At 42.1% G+C, this 10,771-nt stretch overlaps 1 protein-coding gene across 3 annotated transcripts in view; it reads right to left on the bottom strand.

The window, feature by feature from the left end:
- Positions 1-1,543: 1,543 nt before the first annotated feature.
- Positions 1,544-10,771, bottom strand: part of mamdc2a (MAM domain containing 2a) — a 117,376-nt gene continuing 108,148 nt past the window's right edge. For 2 of the 3 annotated variants that reach the window (XM_059644060.1, XM_048528312.2), the window contains 2 exons: positions 4,935-4,992; positions 1,544-2,037 (listed from right to left, as the gene is read on the bottom strand). In XM_059644060.1, coding sequence (XP_059500043.1) covers positions 2,013-2,037; positions 4,935-4,992 — 83 coding nt within the window. In that variant the 3' untranslated portion in view covers positions 1,544-2,012. The remainder of the gene's footprint in view (positions 2,038-4,934; positions 4,993-10,771) is intronic. The other variant, XM_048528313.2, reaches the window with a different exon arrangement.

The raw sequence follows: 10,771 nt of genomic DNA, 5'->3' as shown, positions 1-10,771 counted from the left end.
TACTGAAGGGAAATCATTCTTGACAAAACTACTGAAATTTTCCACAGATGCAACTGGTAGATTTGATAAGTGGTACTGGTGGATGTGGTTTACTTGGAATTTCAGAAAGCTATTGATATCCTCTTATGTCAGAGATTAACATGTAAAATAAACGTGCAAAGGGTTGAGGGTAGTGCCGTTACCTCAGTGTCACTAGGTCAAAATCCTGGAACTCTCTTTCTAATAGCACAATGGATGTTCCTATGCTGCATGGACTGCACTAGTTGAAGAAAGCAACTCAAACCACCTTCTCTAGGACAATTAGGGGTGGATAATAAATATCAACTTGCTGTGAAGCCACATTCTATGAACAAATTAAGAAAATATAAGAAAAATCATGACTGAAAAGTATCAGAAAAGTGATATCTATGTTTTGTGTTACTTGCAAGGCCAATACAATTAAAGTAGAAAATGGAAAACCTGTTGGCAACTGTTGTTTCTTTCCTGGTATTTGACTCATAATCTGCATTATGAAGGAAATGTTTACAAGGTATGGGGAAAGAAGAGGGATTGTTGGATGGATCTTTAAAAGAACTGGCACAGTCACAATGGGCTAAAAGTCCTCCTGTTATGCTATATTATTTTCTAATAAAGTAGATATATTGTGTCAAATGAATAATGTGCATTGCTAATTTCTGGTACAGTGACTGTGCTTTTAGCTGTCTTGGTGTTCAGTTCTGTAATTCACTCTCTTAAACCCTCTTCAAAGCTCTCTTCCCCTACTGAAAGGCTGTTTAAAACCAACTTGTTCTAATATCCTTCAATATCCTCACCTGGTCAGCGTCTCTACACCTCCTTCCTCCCTGCCTCCAGGAACTATACTGGAAAAACAGTGGAATATTCTGTCCAAAAGTTCAATCAGTTTTCCCACCAAGCAGCAACATATCTGGAACAAATTTTCAACATATCTGGAACAAATTTTCAACATATAGCCAGAGACAAGGACAAGATCTAGAGTCTTCCACATTTAAAGATGTGTTATCTCCAGCAGAGAAATGGGAAGAGCTGTTTGTTCCTTATGAAGCTAAATAGCACACACAGACATCAGTTACATTAACTGTAGTGCCAATTTCCCATTTGTTCCAAAAATTCCTTCAAGTCACTTGCATTTCCAGGTATGTCTGCCCTTTGGTTTAAACATGCAGATTTAACAACCGATTATGAGTTTGACACCTGCATTGTCAAGACAGGGGCAGAAACACGTGTAAATACATTCCAATTTTAATCACTCTGCTACCAGCAGTTGTGTCTTGAGCTCTTCTGTCCCTAAAACCTTTTGCTTTCTATCTTCCATCAAGAGGTTCTCAAAACCTGCCTCTTTGATTTTCGTCTCCTATCTTCGGATCTCCTTATGGGGTGCTATGGCTAAATCTGTTGGATAATGATATGAAGTGCTTTGATATGTATTATTACTGTGAAGATGCTCCATAAATGCAATTTGTTGTTATCACGTGATTCACTGGACCACTGCAAATCCAACAAGCACATGTATGTTTTTCTGACATCTTTATTTGAATTGGTTAAATATAGAACAAATCTGGCATGTGATTGGACAGTACATGGCCAGGAAGGAACTGCTAATCACATACTTAATAACGTTTTTTAAAAAAATCTCAAATCGTGCTGGTGATCCCATCTTCTGTCATTTTGAAATGCTGAATATTTACACTTCTTCAGTAATCAACGAATACTGGATATTTCCAGGTACTAAAGCAAACATTAAGAAGCCCATGGCTACTACGTCTTCACTAACAAATTAACATACATATCTGTTTTAATATTTAGCAAAGAGTCATTCAAATCAATTGAATTCTTTTTGATGAAGACCAAAAATCATTTACAACTTCTACACGATTCAACTCAAACTCCTCATTAACACAAATGTTCCCTGTAGTTGTTCCACAGCCCATCCTGATGGAACCCCTATTCAGATGTAAATGCTGTACCAATCTGGTTGATTTGGAGATTCAGGGTCATGTAGCAAAGGTTTTCTTGTATCTGTAAATAAACAAGTAAAGAGAAACACATAGGGCAAAAAAAATTTCTCCTCATTTATATACATAAAAACATTAAATGAAGTCAAATAATAATGGCCATATGCTAAATATTTGGTCTCTTGTGGTAACATTATCACGTAATTTAGTGTGAGTTTTCTATTTTGGTAGCCCTGCTGTGAAACATTTAGGCCAGTCTAATTCGTTACAGGCACTATATAAATGCAAATTGTTGTGATGCTGTTGGAAATGGGTCAATAACCAGATTTCATCCGTGTTGTCTTCAAGGCAGATTGCTCCTATGTCGCCCAGTACTTAGGAGATCTCAATCATTGTGTAGTGTCCACACAACATGCAATAAATAATAGTCAATTAGGAGCAAAGAGCATAAGGGAGTTCCTGTGAGAGAAAGGCCACAAAAGAGATTTATAAGGCTAGTGCCAGGAATGGACAAGTTCATTCATGATGTGTGATTGCTGCAGTTGTACAGATCCTTCATGAGACCACACCTATAGTAGTTACTTGTGTGCTGGTTTTGGTCTCCTTTTCTGAGGAAGGATGTTCTGACTACAGAAGGAGTGCAGCAAAGGTTTACCAGACTGATTCCTGGGATCGCAGGACTGACCTATGTAAAAGAGACTGGGTGGGGTACGACTATATTCAGTGTCATTTAGAGGAATGAGGGAGGATCTAACGGAAACCTATAAAATTCAAGACAAGATAAATAAAGGAAGTCTGTTCTCAATGACTGGGAAGTCTAGAACCAAGGTTCACAGTTTAAGGAAGCAGGGTATGCCATTTAAGACTGAGATGAAAAAATCCTTCACTTAGAGAGGAGTGAGCCTGTTGCATTCTCAGCCACAGAAAGCAATTTAGGCTAAAACGAACGTTTTGAAGAAGAAGATAAAAATCAGTATTAGGACTTTTGGGATCAAATGGTACAGGGAGAAAGTGGGACCAGGATACTGAGTTTTGATTCCATTGAAAGATGGAATATGCTCAACGGGCTGAATGGCTTATTCCTGTTCTAATTTTCTTTGTTTTCAAGACTGGTTAGGCTGGAGTTGTCTTGTCTGGAACGCAGATGCTGAAGCAACATTTCATTGAAGTTTATAACATACCAAGGAGCAAGACAGACATTAACTAGAGGTAAATAACCAGGATCACAGATTTAAAGTAACTGGTGGAGGGATTAGATTGGGAGTTGGGAAATATTTACAGGCAATGGGCAGTGGAGAGTCTGGAACTCTCTGTCGCTAAGGGGCAGAAACCCTCATCATGTCAAACATGCAACTGACCTGCCCCAACATACAGAGTGATGAACTAAGAGGTGGAATGTTGGATCAGATTGGATAATTTTTCTTTATGGCCCATACAGCACAGTCCTGTCAAAAGTGTTTCTAAGTTAATTTTATTTTATTCTTTCATAGCATGTGGTTCTTGTTGGCTTGGTCAGCATTTGCTGTCTGTTGCCCTTAAGAAGGTGGTCACAGTCCTGTCTGTTACTAACTGCAAAGTTGGGAGTTTTCCAAGATGGAATTTTAAATCTTTCTTTTCAGTTAGGTCAGCCAGTAGAGAGAGTGCAGAATGCTGTTAGCTTACTGATGCAAGATTTTGGGGAGGGGAGGGGAGGGGTGGGTGTTACTGTGGGAACTTGGATTTGTGGTTATCCCCAATGGCAGGGGAGGCGCTTGTATGTGTTGTAGGAAACTGGAATGATAGAATGACACAGTGGAGGAGGCCACTCAGCCCATCGTGCCTCTGCTAGAGCGTAAATGAAGCACATCATCTACTTAACTGGCAGAATAGGTCTGAGGGGCTGAATGGCCTCATGCTATTTCTATGAGACTGGGGAGCCTGGCATCTAGCACTGGTGCACAAAGCTGGAAGGTTGAGGGCGGACCTGTGCCTCTTGTGTAGGGAGGGCTCGAGGTCAGTATTGTGAGGAATAGGCCATTGATGTTTGTCCTACCTGTACCCCATGAAGCCCCTTCCCCCAAATGTTCAATCCCTGTTTACCTCCCACTTTTGGTTTCTGACCTACACCGACCAATATCCTATTTCTCTTGAGATAACACGGCGTGAAGCTGGATGAACCACAGCGGGCCAAGCAGCATCAGAGGAGCAGGAAAGCTTGATGTTTCAGGCCTAGACCATTCTTCAGAAATGGGGGAAGGGAAGCCTATTCTGAAATAAATAGGGAGACGGGGGGAGGTGGATAGAAGATAGATAAAGGAGAAGATGGGGTGAGAGGAGACAGTCAGGTCAAAGAGGTGGGGTTAGAGCTCTGATGTGGCTTGGCTCGCTGTGTTCATCCAGCTTCACACCGTGAAGATTCTCCAGCATCAGCAGTTCCTACTATCTCTGTGACATCCTATTTCCCTTGTCTGTTTATGGAGTTGTAAAATCTCTCATTCTCAACCTCATCCTTGCCTGTGGTGTGGGGGCCTTCAAGTTAAACCACTTCCAGTACCCCCTGTCTATTGAGAGAGCAGCCCTTCGATCCAGAGGGACTATGCCGACTTTACTTACTTACTGTACATAACAATCTCGGAGTTAACAGTGTGCAATACAAGTCAAAGTTTGCAGTGTTAGTGAAGTGCCTGTTCCCTGTTCCCCTCCCCACCCAGCCCCAAGTGGGGAAGTGAGATTAATTAAAGGTGAGGTTAGTTAAAGGTAACGCACAGATGCAGAGAACAGCACAAGGACATAATGAACATAAGTGGTGGAACATTATTGCCATTGCTCAGATTGTGCCAGCTTTATCCCTGTTTTTTATGGTTAGAAAGGAATAAGTGTCGGATTGCATTGAGATGTGGTGAATTAACACAATGAAGTAACATGTGGAAACAGTGCTGAAAAATGCACATCAGCACCAGTAGTGTGACAATTTGTTCTCACCTCACAGACGGTAAAAATGTTTGAGCATCGAGGTATCCACTGCCTTCATAGACACTCCCTGCCAGAAGTGTCACTGGTTAGTCACTTTACATATTGCAAACAGTTATCGTGCACACACATTTAGGCAGCACACCTAACAGTTTACATTCACAAGGGTGTTGATATGTTGGTAAAGATGACCGGTTAACGGATTATTTCTGCCAACAGGTTTTCACGATGCCTTATGGTTTCTGGCATTCTGAATTTGCCCCAAATTCCTGGTTGGCTTCCCAACTTCTACACCCTGTAAACCTGAGCTCATCCCAAACTCCACTTGCCCTTGTTCTGACCCAGATTGAACCCCACTCACCCAGTGGGCCAAGGGGCCTCCTTTTGAACAATAACAGTTCTGTCATCACCTTCCTGTGCACAGCTACATTGGCTCCCAACACCTCAAGTTCAAAATTCTCAAGCGTGTATTCAAGTCCCTCCGGGGATGCATCTGTCCCTGCTTCTGTAGTCTCCTCCAGCCCCACAATCCTCCGAAATTTTGGTGCTCCTCCAGTTCTGATCTTGGTCATCATTGTTGGTAATTAAACCACCTTTGGGTACGACTTCACCTGCCTGGGCCTTTCCGTCCTGGAATATACCCACTCCGCCTCTCTGTCTCTCGCTCTGTCTTTCTGACGCTTCTCAAAACCTAATACTACTTTCATCAAGCTTTTGGTCATCAGTCCTGATACCACCCTCGATAATTCGGGGCAAAACCTTGCCTCCAATAAATATGGTTGTGAAGTGTGTTGGAATGTTTTAGTGCAATGAGCAGCAGAGCTTGGGATGAACTAATGCTCACAGCAGGTCGAATGTAGGAGGCCAGTGTCAGCAATATTTCAAGTCCCCAGGTGGCACAGAAGAGAGAAGGCAGATGATGTTACAGAAGTGGAAGCCCACAGTCCTGGAAATGGAGTCTTCATGTCACTGATGTCCAGTTCACCAGGAGGTGATGGGGTCAGGAATAGTTCTGGGGGCTGATCCTGGGGAGCGATGTGAGGGCTTTGGAGAAAGCCCAGAATCAGTTTGCAAGAATGTTTTCAGGGATGAGCAGCTTCAGTTATAAGGACAGATTGAGGAAACTGGGATTGTTTTCTTTCGAAAGAAGAAGGCTGGGTGGAGATCTGATTGAGATTTTTCAAAATCATCAAGGGACAGAATAGAGTAGATAGGGAGAACCTTTTTCCACTTGTAAAAGGAACAAGATCAGATTTAAAGTGATTTTCACAAGAAGCAAGGGTGAAGAGAAGAAAACGCTTCTCATACAAAGATGTGAAAACTAGAAAGGGTTCAGAAAATATTTACAAGGCTGTTGCCAGGATTGGAGTGTTTGAGGTATAGAGAGAGGCTGAATAGGCTGAGGCTATTTTCCCGCAAGCGTCGGAGGCTGAGGGGTGACCTTAGAGAGGTTTATAAAATCATAAGGGGAATGGAGAGTGTAAATAGCCAAGGTCTTTTCCCTGGGGCGGGGGAATCCAAAACTAGAGACCGTAGATTTAAGGTGAGGGGAGAAAGATTTAAAAGGGACCTAAGGGGCAATATTTTCACATACAGGGTGGTGCATGTCTGGAATGAGTGCCAGAGGAAGTGGTGGAGGCTGGTAAAATTACAGCATTTAAAAGGCATCTGGATGGTTATATGAATAGGAAGGCTTTAGAGGGAAATGGGCCAAATGCTGGCAAATGGGAATAGATTCATCCCGAATGACTGGTCAACATGGATGAGTTGGACTGAAGAGTCTGGTTCTGTGCTGTACAGTTCTATGACTGTACAACTCTCTGAGTAGTTTGGGTCTGGATGCTGGAAAATCTGGTAGAGGCAGGTTGAATTGAGGCATTCAAGAGGGCATTAGAGGGCTATTCTGGATAAAATTAGTGGTAAGGGTATGCTGTATAAACAGTAGATTGTTATTGGATAATGATGCTAATGTAATGAACAGGTGCAAGCATGGGCGAAATGGCCTCCTGTGCCACAACACTTCTATGACTCTATTAGCTAGTCTGAATACAAGAATTAAGTACCATGGTGGAAAGATATTGTGGAGAAATAATTACAGCTCATGACTGAGAGATTTCCACTGTTACATATGGGGATTTCAAATGGAATTGGTTTGTGTTGATCCAGACTGCAAGATTCAGTAGGGATAGCTTTAGCAGCCCCTGCTGTCGAAAGTAGGAAACTGCAGGCCAAAGCCATGCAGTTTTGATATTCAATGGAAACCGATGGTTTAAAATTTGTACTTAGCAGCGGGAGCAAAGGCAGTGCAACAGAAATTATTAGAATGATAACAGAGCTGATGGGTTGTAACAGTCAGGGAAGGCCAAACAGACTGTGATTCTCTGCTTTGGAGGAGTGACAGGGTAGAAGTCTTTAAGATGACAATAGGGTTCAAAAGGGAAGGTGGAAGGCTCTTGTAACATGGAGATAGAGTCCCTGCCTGTGGACTGGGAGGCCTGGGTTCAGGTGCCATCTGCTTCAAAAATCCCTGAACAGGTTTACTAGGGAAAAATAGATTAATATAAAACAAGGGAAGGTAAAGGAAAAACGTATTGAAGTTGAGATCAGAATCAGAGTCAATAATATCAGACAGTGGCTAATAAATTCAGGAAGATTATTTATACCCACAGAGTGGTCAGAATGTATTTATCAGATTGAGGTCAATAGTATGGATACATTCAAAGGGAAGCTAAATAAACACAAGGGAGAAAGGAGTAGATGGGTATGCTGATAGGGTGAGATGAAATATGGTGGGAGTAGGCATGTGTGGCGCAAAAACATTGCTGACAGATTAGATGGGCTGAATGGCCTGTTTCCATGCTAGAAATAATACGATATATGCTGAAATATCTGCTTGTTTCTATACCAGGCTTGCCAAGGGGACTGCATCCCCAAATTTCCTGAGTCTCTCACTGACAGCAGACAAACCAGCCTAACTTGAGGAGTATCAATGAATCTTTAAGTACTTGTGTTACTCGTGTCACAAGAATAACATTTCGATGCCACCTGGCCATCATTTACGCATGCTTAAGAAAATCAATTGCAGAAGCTTTCTCCTTTTTAACTGATACGAATGTTGAAAGATGCAGAAAATACATCTCTTTTGCCAGTGCAAACTTATCTTTCCTGGCCCATATGATAGCAACGTCTCATGCCAGTGGTGGCTTGGCAAAGCTGATCGTCAAATTGCATGGAGCATCTCAAATAAATCATTCAGATGTCATTAGGTGGGAGAACCACTAAAACAGGATACCAGTTTTTTTTTCCCAATCCCCTTTCCATTAGGCAATGGCCTAATGGTACTATCACGGGACTGCTAATCTAGAGACCCAGATAACACTCTGGGGATCCTGGGTTTGAGTCCCACATGGCAGATGGTGGAATTTGAATTCAATAAATATCTGGAATTAAGAATCTAATGATGACCATGAGTCACTGTCAAATGTTGGAAAAAAACCATCTGGTTCACTAATGTCCTTTAAGGAAGGAAACTGCCACCCTTACCTGGTCTGGCCTACATGTGATTCCAGACCCAGAGCAATGTAGTTGACTCTCAACTTTCCTCTGGGCAATTAGGGATGGGCAATAAATGCTGCCTAGCCAACAATGCCCTCATCCCGTTTATGTATAAAGAAAAAAACTCCCAATTTCAAAGCTCCCTGTTTTTATTTTCTAGACATCACTGCTTGCCAATAACTGTATTCACAAGAGGGCTCCAACCACAACAACAATAGCTTGCATTTATGTAGCACACTTTTGAAAGTAAAACATCCCAAGGCTTCACTGGAGAGATTATCAGCCAAAATGTGACGCTAAGCCAGGAGGTGCTATCGGAATAGGTAACCGAAAAGCTTGAACAAAGATGTAGGTTTAACTGTGACTGATCCAAAGGGAGCCAATGGCCTACTGGTAGTATTGCTGGACTGTTATTCCAGGAACTTAGGCAATGTTCTGGGGGCCTGGGTTCGAATCCTGCCATGGCAGATGGTACAATTTAAATTCAATAAATATCTGGAATTAAGAATCTAATGATAACTGAATCCATTGCTGACCATCAGGAAAAATCCCAACTGGTTCAATAATGTCCTTCAGGGAAGGAAACTGCCATCCTTATCTGGCCGGGTCTGGCCTACATGTGACTCCAGAACCACAGTAATGTTGTTGACTCCTAACTACCCTCTGAGCAATAAATTGTTGACTTAGTCAGTGATGTCCTCATCACATGAATGAAATTGAAAAAAGAAGCCATTAGGGAATTGAGGTACTCAGGGCAAAAGCACAGCTGCCAGCAACGAAGCAACTATAATGAGGAATGTCCTAAAGGTCAGAACATAGAGTTTTCAGTACACCACAGACCTTTAACACACATTTAGTTAGCTTTAACTCAGTAGATAATACTCTTGCCGTTCAGTCAGTAAATGTGGGTTTGGTCTTGATCCAGGACTTCTATGCAAACTAAAAGATGAAACTGCTGGGGAGTTCTGATGGATTGCTACATTCCCAGGGAGTTTGGACGCATTGTTACATTGTTGGAGATGCTATCTGCTGGATAAGGCATTCAACCATTGCTCTAACTGCTTTCTCAGAGGGAACCTGAAATATCCTATGTTTCAAAGAAGATCCAGGGGAGTTTTCTAGGTGTTTTGTGTGCAATGTTTATTCCTAAACCCACAAGACAAAAATGTACAGAATTAGCACAAAATATCATGGGATGCTGGAAATCTGAAACAAACAGAGAATGTTGGAGAAACTTCCAAAGCAGAGTCATACACAACTCAAAATGTTAACTTTGCTTCTCTCTCCAAACATGCCAGACCTTCAGAGTGTCCCTAGCATTCTCCCTTCTGTTTCACAAAAAAAGACCATTATCACATTGCTATTTGTGAGATCTTTCTGTGTGCAAACCCTTGTTTCCCTACTTCAGAACAAAGATGAAAGTTCATAACGTACTTCAGTGGCTTTGGTGCATTCTGTGGCAATGAAAGTAACTACATAAATACAAGTGTTTCTTTCTTTCACTGAGTAAAATAATGCAGGGTCTATAAGATGTGTGCAAACAGGATTTCTATCTCTGTTTTGCTACTGGCTATCATTTTGTTATTAATCAGAGGTTTTGCAAGACAAAGGCCATTGTGAGATAGCACTGTAGTTTGCATCTACTTTCCATGCTGGTTAATGTTACACAAAGTTAAAAAGATCAAGATTTAAACTTGATTTTAGAATTCTTGTTCCCATTTTCATATCACTCTTTGGATTCCCTTACTCCCTAACCCTGCAACCCCCTCCATGCTTAAACCCTCTGAGATTACTGAGATCTTTTGGCAGCACAGTGGCTCATAGGTTAGCACTGCTACCTCATAACACCACGGTCCTGGGTCAATTCCAGCATCAGGCGACTGTGTCTGTGTGAAGTTTGTGCATTCCCTGTGTCTGCATGTGTTTCCTCCGGGTGCTCTAGTTACCTCCCACAGTCCAATGATGTACAGGTTAGGTGGATTGGCCATGCTAAATTGCCCTGTAGTGTTATGCAGGGATAGGATTCGGTGGAGGGTGGGGAAGGTGGTTGGGCCTGGGTGGGATGCTGCTTGGACAGTCAGTATGGGCTGAATGGCCTTTTTCCACACTGTAGGGATTAGATGATCTTGACACTCCTCCAGTTCTGACCACTGTACGCCCTGATAGTAATCAATTCACCACTGGCAGCCATGTGTTTACCTTCGGAATTTCCCTCTCAAAACCTCTCCAACTTTCTTCCCACCCTCAGGTAATCTTTAAAACCTTTGACCAGGCTTTTAAGACCCCCTCTCTTG

Source organism: Stegostoma tigrinum, chromosome 3, assembly GCF_030684315.1.
Source record: "Stegostoma tigrinum isolate sSteTig4 chromosome 3, sSteTig4.hap1, whole genome shotgun sequence".
Classification (NCBI taxonomy): Eukaryota; Metazoa; Chordata; class Chondrichthyes; order Orectolobiformes; family Stegostomatidae; genus Stegostoma; species Stegostoma tigrinum.
Note: the sequence above shows the minus strand (reverse complement) of the source record. Positions and strands in the feature narration are given on the sequence as shown.